Here is a 20938-nt window from a genome sequence, read left to right on the forward strand (position 1 = left end):
TTGTGCAATAAATAAACAGGTTTGTTGTGGGCTAGTTTGTGACAAAGCTATTAAATAATAGACAGTGTGATATTTTTATTCATACAGTGTACTTCTTATTGTCTTTCCTTTTGTCACTTTTTTTTGGTGAGTGGTTTGATTATACCTATGATACTTACTAATTATCCAGTCTCAAGGTTTTCCCAATGGTTTAGTAAAATAAAATGATAGCTAGGTATTTGAGCTGTATTGATACAGCTGAATAAAATATTTATTAATGTAAACTTCAATATGGTTTAAATTACACAGTTTAATGTAGGTAAAATAGGTTTTCATTATAAATATCATTAGACATTATAATTATTATGAAAAAACTAGTAATTTAACACCAGGTTGATTGTTATACTAATTGCCTCTTGATTTCCAGATCAAAGCAACCTATTCTCTTATAATATAAATAAGCATTGGTATTTTTCTATCTGAATAGTCATGTTATTTGTTATAGCTTTTTCAGTATTATACAATATAGGAAAATATATACACACAAGATGCACAAATAGGAGCCAATAATTATTCCATTTTAAAATGCAGATTCTTAGAAACCAACGAAAAAACAGCCAGATGACTTAAATCTGACTCTTTCGTTGGATTATTGCCAGTTATTTGTTGGTTCGGTACATATTATGTGAATTGGCTTATGGATAAGCTTTCTTTATTGTAAATTAGGTACTTGTAATTAGTTAAGCTTTAAAATGTTCAGTCGCACAGATTTTTTTTATATTAAATTGAACACCAAATGGTTTATTGTTTTCTTTCAAGGTCACTAACATGAACTAACATTATATGGTAGCAATCTTATAAATAATAATTACACCAAATGGTTCAATAGACAATTTATTATCTTCTCAAACTACAAAGCTGTAACATATTTATAAATTAGTTTCCTGACAACAAAACGATGTTGCGTTTCATCCACCTACAATATTACATTTTATGATCATATTAATATTGTAACCATCTCATTGTGTGCAGGTTGATGTACAAACATGGCTACCAATGTGGATAACAACGATGATGACTCCTTCATCATCCTCGGGACGTCTGCGGCCTCAAGTCTGGACGTGAAGTGTGGGCCAGTCAACGGAGATGTGCAGATGGACAAGTCGCACTTGGAGGATGCCTTGAAAGATCTCTCTGACGAAGCCAACATGGCATACAAGGCACATTTCCAGCTGGGTGATTGTGTGAGTTTAATTTTGAAGTAGGGTGGGTTCACCAGTCCCACACCAGGAACCAGTAGTACACCATTTCTAATTTCACACCAAAATATTAACAATCTATCGAATTTTCCGCCACTTTTGTTACGTTTGGTGCACTGCCGTACTTCTACCAATCATCTACTATATAAAAATAAGTCGGGTTTTCCTCCCTGACGCTATAACTCCAGAACGCACGAACCGATTTCCACGGTTTTGCATTCGTTGGAAAGGTCTCGGGCTCCGTGAGGTTTATAGCAAAAAATATTCGGGAAAAGGGGGTAAAACGGGATCCACGCGTACGAAGTCGCGGGCGGCCGCTAGTTAGTCATAAATAAAAGCGACAAACACGACTTGGTACGATCTGGTCAACCTTTGGCACATTGCGACTTTCCACATTGATTGTAAATAAAAATAAACCTTACAGCTATTAAGAAAATTGGAATAAGCTACTTGATTCTATGATAGACAAGGAGTAGTTAATTCTTTTTTTTTTGCAATGATTGTTGTAATAATTGAGTCACAATATCAAAATTACTTTTAAAATGTCGCTTATTCGGTTTGTTACTGGTACACCCACCCTATTTTATTTTGTACAGTTACTTATTTTATTGCTTCATTCTGCATTCAATGTCATGTTCAGTTTGTGACAAAAACGTTTAATTTGGATTATGTAACTTTTTGTTATCTTATACTTCAAACTAATGAATAGGTACTTTGACATGGTATGCAAATGAACTAAGTAAGTAAATGTGAATAATTATTTAATCAATAAAATAAGAAATAACAAGACTAACAAACTCTGTAACAGGCCAATGAATTCATTGCGAAAGTAATTTAATTGCTGGTTTCATTATTATTAGATATTCATAGCAATTGAGACAAGTTTAAAACCAACTTAATTGCTATTACAAGTTGTTAGTCTGTCATTTGTGGTTGAGAGACTTGTCCATTATATGTTAATAGTTTAGAGATAATGCTGTTTAATCTTTTAGAGGTGGCAACAGTGTGATAGTCTGGAGACGTAGGGTAGAAGTACCAGTTTCGGCCACTATGGCTTTATAATTTTGTTTTGTGCAGGTTTTTTCTGCAATCAGTCGTCAGACTATAAACAGATTTGTGTTGTCTTCATAATCTTCAAGAGCAGTTGAACTATGCCATGCTCTTCCTAAATCCCGTGGTTTCTTTTTAACCACGTAAATTTTAAATTACAATAATTTTATGACTACTAACTAATTTCATCTTAAGTGGCCAAAACAAACAGGTACAGTGGCCAATGGCCATAAAAGGGGGTCTTTATACCTTATATTTATTGATTTAAAATTTTTAAGATGTACGATTCTCTTGCTGTAACATTACGTGGTTACGTGGTTGCGGACTTTACGTAACGATACCCCGTGACCCGTGACTCCCGTCCCGTCCCGTGAGTCATTTCAAAAAATTTAAAATATTTTAATGACATACTTACTAGAGATGAAACGGATATCCGGTAACTATCCGGTAGGCCGGATATCCGGCCTAAATTTACTATCCGGCCGGATACCGGATAGTAACTCACTATCCGGCCGGATACCGGATATTAAAAAACTGCGACAATTTCCTATTAATAAAATGAAATAAATTAATCTTTGAGGTAAACATCAATAAAATGGCTTATAATAATGACGGCTTTTATTTAAAGTCCAAAAAGTTAGAAAAAGCCATATTAAGGCCTTTAAACTAATTTCTTTTTCTGGGCTATTCACTGTAATGACGAATACGTAAATAGTAAATATCTGTTAAATCGAAATATTTCCAAATAAAATACGCGATCTTTTTTTCACTGATGGTCTGATGTCATGATGCAGTTCAGTCAGATTACGCAGCAAGTAAACTAATTTAATTTTCGCTATTCAATCACACACTCACGATGGCAACCGAAATCGCCCGAATTGATCTGCCCCCTAGACAAGTGGAAATATCTGACATGCTATTCGGACTGATTCGATTTTCGAAAAGTGTGACTTGTCTACGTCTAGTCTACTAATAGACCCACTGATCGCGTTCAAAGCACCTGTGCGGCGCTAAACTCGTCACGACATGCAACGAGACAATGGGCCAACTATCCGGCCGCCGGATATCCGGCTATCCGGCCTAGCAGCTGGCCGGATATCCGGTATCCGGTATCCGGCCAAACAACTATCCGTTTCATCTCTAATACTTACCTATTTACCTACCAACTTAAGTTATTTCGATAGATGTTGATGATGTTTTCCATACTTTGGAGATCCATTCTCCTCCTTACTAAAGTTACTAAAGAAATACCGTCTGCTCGTTTGCCTCCTGTCACATAAAAAAAAATAAAAAAAAATAGGTATTTGGAATAATTAAAATGGGTCAGACTAACATAAATGCACTAACATAAACTGGTAACAGTTTCATAGCGATAAGACCGCCTAGTTGTAGGTACCTTCCGCCTAGTTGTGTTCCTTTTCTTTCTGTTCCGTTCTTTGGTCTGCAATAGTGTATTTATTTATTATTATTATTATCCCCACAGAAAGTTCATAATTGACTATTAGGGCAAGTAGTCAAACATGCCTATAATACTTGACTATACTTTAGTAGAAATGGTTATTAATTTTATTATTTACTAGCTTTCCGCCCGCGGCTTCGCCCGCGTGGAATTTTGTCTGTCACAGAAAAACTTTATCGCGTGCGTCCCTGTTCCACAAACCGGGATAAAAACTATCCTATGTCCTTTCCCGGGACTCAAACTATCTCTATGCCAAATTTCATCAAAATCGGTTCAGTGGTTTAGGCGTGAAAGCAAGACAGACAGACAGAGTTACTTTCGCATTTATAATATTAGTATAGATTTATTTATTTTGCTTTTACAGTTGACACTCGATGGTTAATATTGTTAGGAATTTAGAGCGAGATTGACACGCGAGTATAGGTACACATGTACCTACACATGTCCAATCTATTAGAAACGAAAATGCATGAAAATGGATTTTGATTTGATTTGTAGCTTCATGCATGATTGCCTTATGAATATACTTTTTTATACGAGTTATCAATGTTATGCAATGATATTATATAAAAACAAAAGCAGATATGTTATAAGCGCTCGCGCTGTGAATACTCAAATACGTCCCAATTGGGACGTCTTGTGTTTAGTCTTCGTGTGGCCTGCGTCGTGCGCAATCGCGTGCGTACCACACCGTAAGTTCCTGTTCTTACCAAAATAAATAAAAAATGCCATCGTGTGTGTTTCGAAAGTGTACCAATTATGACTCTAAAGTAAACAAAATACAAGGGATCTCTTACCACACGTGATTATGCAAAATTATTTAGTATTTATATTTTCAATTATTTATGCAAACAATCAAGACGCCATCGCGCCATGCGCCATGTTCAAGTTAAGAAAGAGAAAGCGATCTTGTTTTGACGTTAGAGCGATAAGGATGCGTGCGCTGCGGACATAGATTAGTTAGTGCAGAATCGTTAAAACTATAGCTATCTCTTTCATTTGCGTGCTATTTCGTATCTTTTGTTTCACTTATCAGTTACATTTGTCAATGTGTGCAATTTGGAATAGCTCGGCACGGATTAAAATCGTAATTTCTATGAACGTAACATATCTATAGTTCTGTAATATCATTGATGTTATGCTTAAACTAATAAGTATAGCTTGTATGGGGCTATTCTACTCTAGAAGACCATATTTACGGACATAACTAACTATCCCTCTCACGCATAGCTAAATTTAAGCTCTGGCGATAGTGAGGTAGATTTGAAAATACTGAAAAGAAGATCATAAACAACAGTTATAAATACATAAATCTTATCCCTAGCTAGGTTTCCTCAAAGTACTAAACAGGGATTTAAAAATAAAACATTATTCAAATAACTAATCTACTTGCCGAGCTTTGAAAAAAAGGTGTTTCTAAACGTAATGCGATTCTAAAAACGCAGATGCTAAATCATTGTATCGTATTTCTCGATTTGATTATAGCATACGATACAGGTTTAATTACTGTTTAGCTTTAAAAGGTCGATTTATACGATCAGATTTTCTTATTAATACCTATTAAATTTTTTATCATGAATCCGATTCAATTTAGCTGTTCTCTTCGTTTATGAGAAATGGTTACTTGAAAAAAAATCCGTCATACATTACTCTTTTAGTATCGTTTTAAAACAAAAAAAATCATGTTTCATAAGTAGGCACTGGGCTGTATTAAATAGATAAAAATAAATCAACGTCAGACACTGTAATATTAGATAAGTAGTACAATCGATACATATTGATAGATTAGGATTGAGTCACATCACTCGGCCTGTTCAGGGGTATTCCTATAATCTACATAGATGCTCGGGGCAGGTGATGTGCGGATAGATAAACGCATTTATGTATAATATTATTGGCGGTAACAGTGATTCGGCATATCGGTGTTTACTTTGGACTAGTGATGTCGTTAATTTAGTAACCAGTAAGTTTTGTGACACAATCAATGTTTATTATCTTTTTATTTATTTACAAAATTACTTGTACTGCTAGTAACGCAAAACTTTCCCCTTTGATTGTTCCGTTTATTTTATAGCGTGCGTGATTTAATTTTTTTTAATGTTTATCAGTGAAATAATAAGATGAACAAAACAGTGTTTTTAGCTACAGAAAAAACCTATCAGTACTACAGTAATAATTTATTTATTTATTTACTTTAAAATTTAAATGCAAGTAAATTACAGATAGATCCAAAGTTCTTACATTGCTAATTTAAAATTACATTTAAGTTTAGTAAGTACTTATATCTATTTATGGTTAGTAGACTACGGTTACACGTCTATCTATTATTGCCTTTTTTGCAAGTCAATTCGAAACCTACTTCCGGTTAACTGTCTCTGTGAATCACCGTACGGTGTAAAGGCGCCTCGTAGGGAATTCACCGGGGCATCGTATTGCGGACCTTGTGGAATGAATCGCATTTCTTAACTGCACTGTGTGAGTTTCCGCTAAGAAGAGCACTCTGCTGACGTCTGTAACACGTGAATATTTCTAGGAAAGTACCGAAGTTTAATATTAACAGCACATACATCATTTTAGTAAGTAGTATTGCATGACTAAATTTTCTGTTGCAAAATTTCTCTTAATTCGACCGCCTAAGTGCTTAAAAATCCTAATTGCATAAAAATTACCTCATTACAACCATTGTATAGTTTACTGTATTTACCTTAATGTATTCAGACGCCAACTTTTATCTTATCTGTAGGTATTTTTATCTTAAAAAAGTATGTGAACAATTTTTTTAGAATCATATTTTAAACTTAATATAAGTACCTAATTCTTTTGTTTACGAAAAAATCGCTTCGAGATAATGATATTTAAATTTTTGACGTGTAACATTCGAATGGAAAAAGGCAAAATTATGCACATCATCTACTCGACATCGTTTTGCATTCAGTCCATTGTATTTTTTGTACCTTTGTTTTTCCTTTTGTGTGCGGTAAAAAGATTTCAACGGTTGAATAAATGTTTTTCTAAAGAATATAATCTGAAATGCAATTTATTCAGGCAGGGGTTGACTAAGTATAATGAAGGTTGAAGGATGATCTTGGACCCCACTTAAAGGTGCCACCAGTGTCAATACTGTCTTAAAATGATAGGGTACTAATTTTTATGTGCTATGAACACAATCTAAGTCATGTAAAAAAAATCATAGCGACGGTGCTCCAAAAAACTGATAAATAACTCATTATTTAATTTAATTTCGAAATAATGTCATGACGTTAAAAAGGTCAAGCTAAACTTAGTTTTAAAACTGTGCTATTTTGCAATTAAACATTAATTTCTATTTTACCTCCCAATTTCGGCAAATCTTTCTGTCAAATTCCCGCCAAAAAACAAAAGAGCATTTTTTTCCAATTCCAAATTTAAAATCTTTTTTTCTCTCTCCAGCCTTCACCAGCCAGTATGATGGCAGCAAGCACAATCGTGACCGACGACTCAAGCACGGAAGAACTTCAGAAACGTTTCGGCGAACTGCTCGACGAAAACGTGATCTTGAAGGAGACTTTGAAGCAAAACAACGATTCGATGAAGGAACAGTTCCTGCTTATAGCTTCGTGTCAGGAAGACATGTTGAGGACACAAGAACTGCATAAGGAGAAGTTTGAAGAGACCAAGGAATTGGTTGAGAGGGTATATGACTTGTAATATTTTTTTACATTTCAACAATATTTTTGTGTATGCTAGTGAAAAAAAAATTTAACCTTTTAAGCCCCGCGATACAATGAAATCAATTGTTACGCGGTCCTATGCGACTGCTTGAGGTTTGATGGGTTAAGTATAATGTACCCTACATTCTCGTAAACAGCTGTCATTTCACTGGGTTATCTTCCTAAAGATAAGACTACCTAAATTGTGCCGTTTCGGTCTTGTACAATTTCTTTTGTCTGTTTTCTCATTCGTATGACAACAAAAGATATTGACAGGGGCCCATTAGAGACGCGCACATTATCGGGACGGCTCGGTAAGGGATTGTGACGAATAATAATGCAATTTATAGTTTTAACGCTATGGTTGAAATTGCAATGTTAATGGTTTTAAGGTGAGTATAGACTAAACTTTAGTCTAGTTACTAGAGCATTTAGGTACTTGTAACAGAACAACGAGCCGCTCTATAAAATGTTATAGTGTTTACCATTTCACGAACCAAACATCGTTTATTTTACCTGTATTGTACCATTAATAAGAACGTTACATTACATAGAAATGCTCGATAACATGCCCAAGTCTATACTCATCTTTAGAATTCCACGGCGTGCGTAGGAATATCAAAGCAGCCTTATCATGCGGTCCCGATAATGTGCACAGTCTTACGCCCGTATTCACAAACGATGCTTCCTTATGTGAAGCAGCAAATCGAACGCACAGCATTGAATAGCTCTGTGATTGGTTCGTGTGTCACCCTGTGCGTCCGCGCGCACTGTGAGAGTGAGACCTCATAGTAATGTTTGTAAATACGGGCGTTAGTGGCCATAGATTACCGATGATTTTTTTTTGGACGTTACACTACAATAAATAATGTATCTTCCAGCTCCGCTTAGAGAACAAGAAGCTCAAAGCGGACCTTCTCCGCAAGGTGGAGGTGGAGGTGCAGACGTCCGACTCCGTCGTCGCGTCCGGCCCGTCGTCCGGCCCGTCGTCCGGACTGGAGTTCGTGTCGTCTCCGGACGACGATACGATATACAAGCTGACGGCGCAGCTGGAGCTGGTTGAAAAACAGCGGCGACAGGTTCGGAACAGCACATGATGTTAACAGTAGACTTTCAACTTTAAGTCCTGAGTATATGGTTCAATATCATTTAGAAGAGGCGACAATAGCCCAATCTATACAGGATGTCCCAAAAAGTATAGTGTCCGACCGAAACTAGTTTTACGACCGAAACCGAAACCGAAAACGAATTTCGGCAACGGTGTCTATTTCGGCCGAAACCGAAACCGAAACCGAAACTTCCTTACAAGGCTCATATTTTGAGGGAAAAATAAAGAAAACGTTATTATAATCAGTCAGTCTTTATTGTTTTCTCTTTAAATCACATAGATTTTCATGGTAAGACAAGTGTAGTTTCAAACCAGTAATAGTTTACCTTCTAGGCTCGGAACTTCCTAGTGAATATAAATTTATTGCACTGTTCACTTAGCTTTAGATAAATCAGATGGTTGGATCGCCTTGTCAACAATACCAGCTGTATTTTTTTTGTCTGCGTAAATATGACCATATCTCCGCTTACCGTTCTCAGCTTCAATGGCTGCCTCTCCCGCTTCGACGCAAAGTCAGAATTCTCTCTACCCTTTTTTCAATTCTAAATGATCCCAACTCTCCTTCATATTATCTTAAGTCTCAGTTTAACCTTCTCAGCTCTACGCACTCACGTCAGCTCCGCTCCTCCAACAAGTCCGTTCTTTCCACTCCTCTTCACCGAACTGGTTTTCTCTCCGACTCCTTCCGTCTCCAGGCCATAAGGCTCTGGAACTCTCTGCCTGAAGGGACCAGGCAAGCGTCTAATAAGTTTTCTTTTAAAAAATCTGTCCATAACCACTTCCTTCAAATGATTTCACCTTCATGAATTGTAATTTCAGTTTAACTCAATCATCTATCTATGTATGTATTTATTTATTATTGTATATTTTACATATTATTTATGTATTTATGTAGCATATTTGTTTTTTTTTCTCTCTTTGCACTAGAAGTACCGCCAAACTAATTTCTTTTCTGCTCAACCCAAAGGTAAACTGGTCGAGAATGCTTTAGTTAGTGCATTAAGTTCGCCTTAAGTACAAATTTATTTTGGCATTAAAGTTTAAATAAATAAAATTGGCTCTGATCGGATTCATTCACCCATTCAACGCCCCGAACATGACCGATAACAGCGCGGAAACTCCCGAATGCATATTCGGTTTCGGTCGTAGTTTCGGCAAGTTTGCCGCCGAAAACGAAACTAAACCGAAACTCGTGTTTTTACCGAAACTCAACCGAAAACGAAACCGAAACCGAACATTCGGTCGGACACTAAAAAAGTAGAGAAAAAGCATCACTAGGGCTACCGGAATGACGATTTTTTTACAACATTATAGGATTTTAACTTTTTTGATTTACATTTGTGTTATGGATGGAAATATGTACTTCTGAATCAGATAGGCCTAGTATTCATCTAACAATATTAAAAAAACAGGCATGTACCTTATCCATTCGCGCGACAGTGTCCAAAAAAGTGCCTAAGCACAGAAATTTTAAACAATCATAACTCGAAAATTATCAAAAATCGCGGAACATACATGGGGGTGATTCGGATAGCCCTAGTGATGCTCTACCTCTGTGCTTCGGCTTATCACACGTAAAAGCTCACAGTGCAGCTGTAGCTGATTGAAAAGCAACGGAGGCAAGTATGATATACGTGAAGTTTCCGCAAAATTAAATCGCCAATAGATAAAACGCGGGAAGAATCTGGATGCGGGCAGCGCAGGACCGGTTGTTATGGAAATCCTTGGGGGAGGCCTTTGTCCAGCAATGGACGTCATTTGGCTGAAACGACGACGACGAGAAAATGGGTCCATATTCGGTTGCATAAAAAATATTGTCATAATTTAAGAGTGCATAAAGTTTTTTGGCATACTCATCATTTCGCATAACGTTCATACAGAATAATTCATAAGGCATATTTTTTTTGCCATAACCACTTTTATTATAATAATATTTTAGTATATATTTTTTCTGTATACTCGTTTTTTTAATAACGATTTCTAGGCATAACATTTATTGGCATCTAAACCAATGCCATAAATATTATCATTCATAATATACAAAATACCATAATTTTAACAAATATGAAATATAAAAATGTTATAAGTTAACAAATATAAATAGACAAGCAAGCATGCAAACAAGCATGCAAGCAAGCAGCAAGCATGCAATCAAACAGCAAGCATGCAAGCAAGCTGCAAGGAAGCATGTAAGCATGCATGCAAGCAAGGATGCAAACAAGCAAGCCTGCAAGCAAGCAGCAAGCAAGCAGCAACCAAGCAGCAAGCAAGCATGCAAGCAAGCAGCAAGCAGCAAGCAGCAAGCACGCAAGCATGCAAGGAAGCAGCAAGCAAGCATGCAAGCAAGCAGCAAGGAAGCATGCATGCAAGCATGCAAGCAAGCAAGCATGCAAGCAAGCATTAGGATTGCCTTATCTCCGGCGCTGCGGGAAGTGCGGTCCTTCCGCTCTGGCGTAACATATACCCGGCATGCCATGCTCGCTTCCGCAGCTTCGGCTTGCTGGTCGCCTTCGGCGACCAGCCTCAGCCGCTCCAGCTCGCACGGCTGCCGGATATATGTTACAGCGAGCGAGGACCGCACTCCCTCCGCGCCTCCGGCTTTTAAATTACACTCTAGTATAGGGCAGACTAGTACCACGTGGAAGAGACCACGGCCAGTCGGGATCAACATAATTTCAGACCAGGCAAGCTTAATGTTGTAAAAGAAATGTGGACTGTATAATATGTGCGTTATAATAGATAAGAGGGATTCAAGATCAAACAGAATGTAGTTTCACGAGCTTAAGTTTTCTAAGAAACAGGTCAAAAATTAAGAACAAAAATGACAATGATACAGAGAATTTAGTTTTTGCAAATCTATAGGCCGAAAGAGTATAAAGGTGGAAGGAGGATCGTTCGCAACATCACAAATACATAATTATTTACTCTTCAATGTTGGTTGCTCTTATAGACAATATTTATGACTTTAAATGTTATAAATAATTAAATTATGTTTATAGTATTTTATTAAAAACAAACTTTATGTATATAAAAATTATGTTCTTTACATTTATGATTATTTAAATTATGGTATTGAAAATTAGAGAAAGTTATTATTATGCCTAAGAAACCATTATGCATTTAGAAAACTATGCATATCAAAGTTTATGCGAAAAAACTTTATGCAAATACTGTTATACCAAACTAAATTATGATGAAAAATGTTATGCGTCTAAGAGGGCACCCCGAGAAAATAGTCGATAGATTTTCAACTTTATGTCCTGAATATATGGTTCAATATTAATTAAATAATTAGAAGATCGGTTGGAGCACATAATGTTGAAGAGTCATAGTAGATTTTCAACTTTATGTGCCGAGTATATGGTACAATATTAAGTAGACAATGTCAAACTGCGGATTCAAGGGTCTGTAGTGCAAAGTTGCAAACCCCTTTCGTCTGTGGGTTATTTTGGTGAACCGCCACAAACCCCCTCCCAACTAAAACATACGGTATTTTACGTTATTTTAGTGTTAGATTTAGTTTAGTTAGATGATACTGAATAAACATTTTTTCTTTCTTTCTTACTTAGCTCGAGGGGTTAATTTAAAGCTGGTTGTAGGCTAGAGCTAAGCTAAGTTCGTTTAACTTTGCTCGCATGGCACAAAGTTTCCCATAGTTTGCAGTTTGCACACAACTATGGAAAACTGCGTGCTCACCTAAACTTAAGCTTACCCTTGGTCTGCAACCTGTATAGTGGTTAATAGTAAATATTTACAATACAAATCATTTTTATCTGTTTTCAGGTGCTAGTTGAAAACGAGAAGTTGACCTGGCAGAAGGAATCTCTGGAACATATAGTCGACGCAACTTCCAAAGAGAGGGATGAGCTCAAAGAGAAATTACAGAATTTAGAGGTAAATTATTATAATCTGGTCATACACGCCCATATTCACAAACGATGCATTAAGAAATAAATAAAAATCAAAATCAAAAATATTTATTCAGTTTAGACCACAAGTGGCACTTATGAACGTCAAAATATAGTAAATAATAAAAAAAGGAAAGCCCTTATTATGGGGCACTTTACATGTCTCCTTATCTTTTGGACCCTACCAAGTGAACGCACAGCGTTGAATAGAGCTCTGTGATTGGTTCGTGTGTCACCCTGTGCGTCCACGCGCGTTATGGGCGTTAGTCTCCACTTTATAATTTCTCTTATTTACAATAGATAAAAGGGAGAATTTGGATTAATACTACACTCACCATTCTGGCCAGACGGGTAGAGAAAGCCTAATGTTCCCATATTAATATAGATCGTTTCATCCACGAAGACGCGCCCCACCAATTTTTGTTCGAGGGAAGCGCGGGGTGCGGGGAGTTTGATCAGTACGGCTAGCACGAAAAACTTTCGAGTTCAAATCGTTTGCGTATTCGAATCGCCATCAAAAGATTTAGTACGAAAACTACAACAGCACCATTGTGAACGTGTCGTAAAGTGAACTTAATATGAGAAATTGTTGCACAAAAGTTATTTTGAGAATCAAAATTGTCAAATAATCGTTTAATTCGAAGGTTGAGTATCGAATATTGTCGAATACGCAAACGATTCGATGACAAAAGTTGTTAGTTGCTAGACTGAGGTACCGAGCAATCCGAGCGTCATTATTGTAGTGTGCGTGTGCACTCATGGATGATTTAGCGTGTACTGATAACACTCAAATCTCAAACATTAGCGGAAGAATGGTGGGGCGCATCTTCGTTTATGAAACGATCTATAAAAGGCTTTAATACTATATTGAACTAGCGGCCGCCCGCGACTTCGTACGCGTGTATCTCGTTTTACCCCCTTAGGGGTGGAGTTTCGTAAATTCCTTTTTTAGCGGATGCCTGCGTCATAACATCTACCTGCATGCCAAATTTCAGCCAGATCCGTCCAGTGTTTTGGGCTGTGCGTTGATAGATCACTATTTCAGACAGTCAGTCAGTCACCTTTGAGTTATGTTTATTTAGATTTGCTTCAATTAAGCTAAAGCGAAATATATTTTTGGGTTTCAGCTCAAACTGTCCAGTAAAGATAGTGATTATGGCAGCCAGATAATCAGCCTGAAGTCCACCGTGCAGGACTTGCACGGGAAACTGCAGTCCGCTAACAGTGTTGTAAGTTTTTAAACTTTGTAGAACAGTGTGACTGTTAATACCATGAAGTTAGTATTCCTTCGTAATAAAGCAAGAACCACGAGCTGTCAAACGAAACCGATTTTGGATGACACTGGATATCATTTGTGTGTCAGTGTCAGGATTATTTCACTGTTTTGTACAATAAATCAGTCACTGAACCAGTCCCTACGTTTCTGAAGCACTATTTCTCATAAACATCCACGATTTCACTCACATAAAAGCTGAAAATATCTAAAGAGTTCAAATTTTCAGCGTGCCAATAAGTGCCTCTGAACTGTCTAATAGTTGCAAAAAACGGTTCTGTTTGACGTGACGGCGACGGCACATCTCTTTTTATCACACAAGTGTTGCTGCTAGTGACATCTCGCTCGCTCAGTTATTTGTTGCTCTATTACGCTAGCTACATTAACTTTATGGTTTATACTAGATATTTTGAATCTTAGTAGCTTGTATTAAGAGCTGAAAGCTGTTAGCTTACCGTGCGGTACCGCAGGAACCAACTTATTTATTCACTATGCTAATTTTTGTAACAATTCTCACTCCTCACACTAAATACTTATATTTTGTTTTCGACTCTCTTTTTTATTTCTGCTTTAGCGATAATGCACCTTATTTTCTAAGTGTTTGTCTCCATTTTGCAGTCCAGCATATCATCGGATGAGCTGACCAAGCGTGATTCCCACATCCAGCAGTTGGAAGCGAAGGTATCGCGGCTTCAAACTGAGCTCAAGGAGTCCCAGCTCAGGGTATGGGACCTGGAGAATGTTAGGGTGAGTGTTCATTCATTCATTCATTCATTCATTCATTCATAGGGGGCTATTCCCATCTCTAGTTTCCACCGCTGCAACTTCTGTGTCTCTAGAATCTACAGCTTAACCGCCAATACAAACCTAACCTATGAAAGCTAAGTTTGATCCTGGGAAAAAATATTATCGTATCGAGGCCCTTGAGGGGTTTCTTTAGCGCTCATCAGTTGGTGCTACTGCCGAGTCAAGTCTGATCACTTACTTGTGGCTAAGACAGTGGCGCCAGCTTGTGAGCGCTGAAGCTTTGTGAAGCTTTTGTTCGAAGATTTTCAAATTCTGAGGTGGAATTGTGTAAAGCAATCGTAATCATTTGACAGTTCATAACGTACGATAAAGTCAGTTAAACAAAGCGTTTGACAGAATAATCGTACGTTATGAACTGTCAAATGATAACGATTGCTTTTCACAATTCCACCTCTGATTATTTATTAGTACGTGTATAGGCCCTATTTAGAGAACTTATACCCATACTTTCTAAATATAGCATACCCTATCACCACTTCAAGACAAATTATCAGCTGGTACTGAGAAGGTGGCGAAAGATACTTAGTCACCTTTTTCGGCCGAACCTTGCCGAAATTCCTTCAAAAAAAACTATTAGAACATCGCGTGAACTCGCTTACAACATATCCGTGTAACTTATAGATGACCCACGCTGAAATGTCCTACCAAACTCAATGACAGGGGGGCGCTACCATCGTTCAACTATATGGTTTCCAACATGGCTAAAATTGGAACCAGCGATCCGGTATTGACGGTGGCGCCCCGCTGTCAATGTCATGGATAGGACAGTTCAGTATTTTGGAACTATACCTATTTTACGAATCGAAATGCCGCATCTTCGAACATCAGGTGAAACTTACTGAAACTATTCATTTCAGCTGGAGTTCTCAAAGCACAAGTCCGAGCAGTCGGAAGCTGCGCGGCTGTACAAGGAACAGCTACAGGAGCTGCAGACCAAACTCAAGGACGCACAAATCACTGTAAGCTGACGGTTTTTTTGCATTAATAAAAAGAATTTATACCCACCAAAATACTCAATAGTTTAAGATAGGTATTAAATGAAAAAATGTAAGTTTATAACTTATAAATGTAATAAAATAAATAAATAAATAGCTCGGCAGCTTCCTCATTGCTTAAGTCGCATTTTCAAATTGCGATTGCTTCTGCAAATAGAGGATTTGGCTTACACGCCCCACGCTGGCCAGACGAGTTGAGAAAGCCTGGTGTTCCTACGACATTAACGAGAAAAAAGTGGGGGTAGTCGGAATCACACGCCTAACTATAACACGTACACGTCACTCGCTTTAAGTGGGAGTAAATAGCCTAAGTTTAAATTCATTGTACACTGTGTTTATGTCAGTTCAGTTGATCATTTTAACTGACTGTAAATGTCCATCTTAACTTTAATAAATCATTGTTTTCAGGTGTTCCAACCGGTCCGCCTGTCCCTAAGTGCCGAGCGGGACGCGTCCAGAGATTCCGAGTCTCCGTCCCGCGAGTGCAACGGGCTTATGGCCAACGTCAGGCTCTATGATCGCACGCTCAAGCATTTGGCGGATATCATGAACGCGCTTACACACGGGTAAGTATTGCTCACTCGTCAGGAGGTATTGCTCACTCGTCAGCAGGTATAGCTCACGTGTCAGCAGTTATTGCTCACTTGTCAGCAGCTAAATGAACGCACGCGCAAGCATCTGGCGGGGCTCATGAACGCGCTCACACACGGGTACGTAGTGCTCACTTGAAGGCAGGGTTGCTCATTCATCAGCAGGTATTGCTCACATGTCAGCAGCTGCATGACCGCACGCTCAAGCTTCTGGTGGATCTTATGAACACGCTTACACACGGGTAAGTAGTGCTCACTCGTCAGGAGGTATTGCTCACTTGTCAGCAGGTATTGATCACTTGTCAGAAGCTACATGACCGCACGCTCAAGCTTCTGGTGGATCTTATGAACGCTCTCGCACACGGGTAAGTAGTGCTCACTCGTCAGGAGGTATTGCTCACTTGTCAGCAGGTATTGATCACTTGTCAGAAGCTACATGACCGCACGCTCAAGCTTCTGGTGGATCTTATGAACACGCTCACACACGGGAAAGTAGTGCTCACTCGTCAGGAGGTATTGCTCACTTGTCAGCAGGTATTGATCACTTGTCAGAAGCTACATGACCGCACGCTCAAGCATTTGGCGGATCTCATGAACGCGCTTACACACGGGTAAGTAGTGCTCACTCGTCAGGAGGTATTGCTCACTTGTCAGCAGGAATTGATCACTTGTCAGAAGCTACATGACCGCACGCTCAAGCTTCTGGTGGATCTTATGAACGCGCTTACACACGGGTAAGTAGTGCTCACTCGTCAGGAGGTATTGCTCACTTGTCAGCAGGTATTGCTCACTCGTCAGAAGCTACATGACCGCACGCTCAAGCTTCTGGTGGATCTTATGAACACGCCCACACACGGGTAAGTAGTGCTCACTCGTCAGGAGGTATTGCTCACTTGTCAGCAGGTATTGCTCACTTGTCAGCAGGTATTGCTCACTTGTCAGCAGGTATTGCTCACTCGTCAGAAGCTACATGACCGCACGCTTAAGCTTCTAGTGGATCTTATGAACACGCTCACACACGGGTAAGTAGTGCTCACTCGTCAGGAGGTATTGCTCACTTGTCAGCAGCGACATGACCGCATGCTGAAGCATTTAGGGGAGTTCATGAACGCGCTAACACACGGGTACGTGGTGCTCACTCGTCAGCAGGTATTGCTCACTCGTCAGCAGGTATTGCTCACTCGTCAGCAGGTATTGCTCACTAGTCAGCAGGTATTGCTCACTCGTCAGCAGGTATTGCTCACTCGTCAGCAGGTATTGCTCACTAGTCAGCAGGTATTGCTCACTCGTCAGCAGGTATTGCTCACTCGTCAGCAGGTATTGCTCACTAGTCAGCAGGTATTGCTCACTCGTCAGCAGGTATTGCTCACTCGTCAGCAGGTATTGCTCACTAGTCAGCAGGTATTGCTCACTCGTCAGCAGGTATTGCTCACTCGTCAGCAGGTATTGCTCACTAGTCAGCAGTTATTGTTCACTTGTCAGCCGGTATAGCTCACTCATTGGCCTGTATTACTCACTCGTCGGCAGATATTGGTAACCGATCAGGAACTGGTCAGCTGGTACCACTCATTCGAAGACGAGTATTGATCATACGAACACGTACGTACGTACGTACGTACTACTCACTCATCGGCAGGTATTTTTAGTAAAAAATACTATACTGACGAGTATTTCAGCAAGTATTGCTCTCTCGTCGGCAATTTACTGCTCACTTGTCATCAGGTATCGCTAACTTGTCAGCAAATATTGCTAGCTGGTCAACAGTTACTGTTAAATGGTCAGCAGTGCTTTGAAATTATTGGCTAACACCAACTACCATATTGCCCCTGAGCAGCTAAATAAGAAAATTCGTTATACAAATTTTGGTTCACTAAAATGTCTTATGTTTCACAGGTTAACGGACAGCATCGTAGGGACACTAGGACTAGTGGCGAGCCTTCAAGACTTCAAGCTGGAGAAGACTACCGTCGACCAGTTCAAAGCGAGCCTGAGCGAAGTGAAGCAACAGCTGGACAAACTACATAACAATTCGTTGGGTTACGTGTATGTCTACAGATTTTAATAAGTCAGTCTTAGATTAATGACACCTGGATGAATAGTCTCCGTGATTTGTCTAAAGTGGGGCAAAAAATCATATGTACAGTTCCAAAATACTGAACTGTCCTATCCATGACATTGACAGTGGGGCGCCACCGTCAATACCGGATCGCTGATTCCGATTTTTGCCATGTTGGAAACCATATAGTTGAACGATGGTAGCGCCCCCCTGTCATTGAGTTTGGTGGGACAGTTCAGCGTGGGTCATCTATATCCAATGATTACATTACATACGTTTTCACTAGTGTTTGTTTTCAGTAGTTTGAAAAACTAAACTAGTGCTCTAGTAAAGTGCCTCACTTTTCTTGCGGTTACTCGGTTTCTAGGCATTATAATTATATGTTTAAAGTATTGAAATTTACTCAATCATAAACTTGAATCTGTACATAAGTTTGAATCTAGTTTTAAATGGTATTTCATAGTCATGGGCTTTAAGTTTTGTGTATTGTTTCCAGTGTACAAGTCAGGAGCACATTGTCGATATTTGAAGGAATATTCAAAGACTACAATGAACTTCTGAAGAAGTCGTTGACTCAACAGGAACAAGTAAGTGCCACTTTTCTACAAAATTTCTTGCATCAACTCGGTTACTGTAGAATAGCGTTTCCCAAACTTATTTTGTCTACTGCCCACTTTGAGAATAAATTCTTTTTTAGCGCCCCCATTTTTGTAGTCAAGAGTCGAGTGCTCAGTCGGTGTCTAAGAGTCCTCTTAGTAGATGATACTATAAATCGCCTCCCAAGCCTCTACACAATGCCCCGATTTTTTCCGAGGTCTCTTACCGCCCCCCTTTAAGCCTGCAGCGCCCACAAGGGGGCGTTATCGCCCACTTTGGGAAAGACTGCTCTAGAAAATCTCCTTGCGTCAAATTATTACTTTAATACAAATTTAATTAAACTCAATAATGTGCCAAAACGCACCAAATTGACGTAAAATTCTCAGGTAACTCACATTTTAACATTTTCCACACTTCCCGAGTACAATTATTTTCTGAACTTGGTGCAATTGCTCTAAATCTTTCCCCTAATGTATCTGAAGCTTTACAAACATAAAATATATTTTTTTACAGAAACCCCCCACTCCCAACTCTCCTTTTTTCCCCTATTGTACTAATATTTGACTTTACAATCATGTTTTTATATTTTTCATCAGAAACCCGCTACCCCCAACGTGGAGGCGTTAACCAATGCGTTACTTGCGCGTGCCGAGGAGATAGCGAACCTCCAGACAGAGGTCAGGAGGCTTCGCAATGTGACGGACGACACAGATGTGTTGAAAGCTCAGCTGGACTTGTATAGGTGAGTATTCAACAAGAAAACTTTTTTCTGAGGGCTTAGTGTGAGTTTACATCAATCGTCTTCACTAGTGAGCACGTTAAAAATATATTATGAAAATTTTAGTTCTTGAACTTTCCTGCCCCAACGGCCATCGTCTCTACGAGCTATGTGCCCCGCCCACTGCCACTTGATTTTAGCGATTCTGCGAGCTATGTCGGTTACTTTGGTTCTCCTGCGGATCTCCTCATTTCTGATTCGATCACGCAGGGAAACTCCGAGCATAGCCCGCTCCATCGCCCTTTGGGTGACCTTGAGCCTTCTTATGAGTGGCGACCACGGGCTGGAAGACGTAGCGTGGGCAGGCCTCCTACTAGGTGGACCGACGATCTGGTAAAGGTCGCGGGAAGAGCCTGGATGCGGGCAGCGCAGGACCGTTCATTGTGGAAAACCTTGGGGGAGGCCTTTGTCCAGCAGTGGACGTCATTTGGCTGAAACGAACGACGATAGTTCTTGAAAGTTTCCGCTAGGGGCGCTGTACAATCCGTCATACATTGAATGTCATTTTTTTACGCGCTCGCTAGTGACGACGTTTGATGTAAACTCACTAAGCCCCCTTATTATAAAGCACTATATAGATTTTAAGATGTTTTAAAATTGTGAGAAATTAGATAAAATAAAATAGAGGCTCATCAGTGAGATCGGTGTCGTTCAACGTATTTATGTATCAATCTTACTCCCTTCCTCAAAATGTGTCGGTTGATTAGTAGGTTACTTTCGCCCACGTGGATTTTGTAGCCTATGTCACTCATCAGTTAATTTTTCCTGGATAACGAACCTTTTTACTTTTACAGAAAAGAGAAATACAAAATCGGTTTAATAGCTCCAGAGACTAGTTCCCACAAAGTTACAAATTTTTCCTCCTAACATTTATATGATTGCACACACACCTTGCTTTCTTGATTTGTCATATTTCTGAATAATTACAATTTTGTAATTAAGTAACATAATTATTTTTATAATATCATAAATCATAATATCATGTATGCATAACCTCACACTTAATTGTGGGTTTGGAATTGAAATGAGTATAATTTATTATGATACTTATTTCAATTCTAAATCTTAATCTAAATTCAATTTATTTAATTTCTTATTTTACATCTTGTTTTAACTAACATAGTTTTTAAGTGCAATTGTTACTAACAAACTGAGTCCTGGTTACTTGAATAAAGAATCATTTATTATTATTATAAACAAATGACTGTAATGACAGGAGTGACTTCGACGCGGAGCGTGAAGCGAGAGAGAAGATGGCGTGCGAGAAAGAGAACATCATGGTCGACCTCCGCACGGCGCAGCGCAGGATACAGGAGCTGGTGCTGCAGGTCAGTGTAGACCTTATGTGCTTGTGATAGGGGCGATATTGCAACAATGTAGGCGGAGCGTG

General features: G+C 38.9%; 1 protein-coding gene across 1 annotated transcript; it reads left to right on the forward strand.

The window, feature by feature from the left end:
• The first annotated feature begins 25 nt into the window (after positions 1–25).
• LOC135080269 (optineurin-like) lies at positions 26–20903 on the forward strand. Its single transcript, XM_063974955.1, has 13 exons — positions 26–126; positions 1012–1223; positions 7177–7419; positions 8318–8515; positions 12328–12438; positions 13580–13681; positions 14344–14472; positions 15390–15491; positions 15936–16093; positions 18011–18160; positions 18670–18760; positions 19367–19512; positions 20765–20903. Exons 2-13 carry the CDS (start codon positions 1026–1028, stop codon positions 20901–20903), a joined length of 1767 nt encoding a protein of 588 aa, XP_063831025.1. The 5' UTR covers positions 26–126; positions 1012–1025.
• The last annotated feature ends 35 nt before the right edge of the window (positions 20904–20938 follow it).

This window comes from Ostrinia nubilalis, chromosome 17 (assembly GCF_963855985.1).
Source record: "Ostrinia nubilalis chromosome 17, ilOstNubi1.1, whole genome shotgun sequence".
In the NCBI taxonomy this organism is placed as follows: Eukaryota; Metazoa; Arthropoda; class Insecta; order Lepidoptera; family Crambidae; genus Ostrinia; species Ostrinia nubilalis.

What these genes read in the sequence shown, in the direction of transcription:
- LOC135080269 (XM_063974955.1), top strand. Translation starts at nt 1,026, where the DNA reads ATGGCTACCAATGTGGATAACAACGATGATGACTCCTTCATCATCCTC. An exon ending in GGGACCTGGAGAATGTTAGG is followed by an intron (nt 14,473 to 15,389) that starts GTGAGTGTTCAT and finishes TATTCATTTCAG; the next exon opens with CTGGAGTTCTCAAAGCACAA. An exon ending in CGTTGACTCAACAGGAACAA is followed by an intron (nt 18,761 to 19,366) that starts GTAAGTGCCACT and finishes ATTTTTCATCAG; the next exon opens with AAACCCGCTACCCCCAACGT.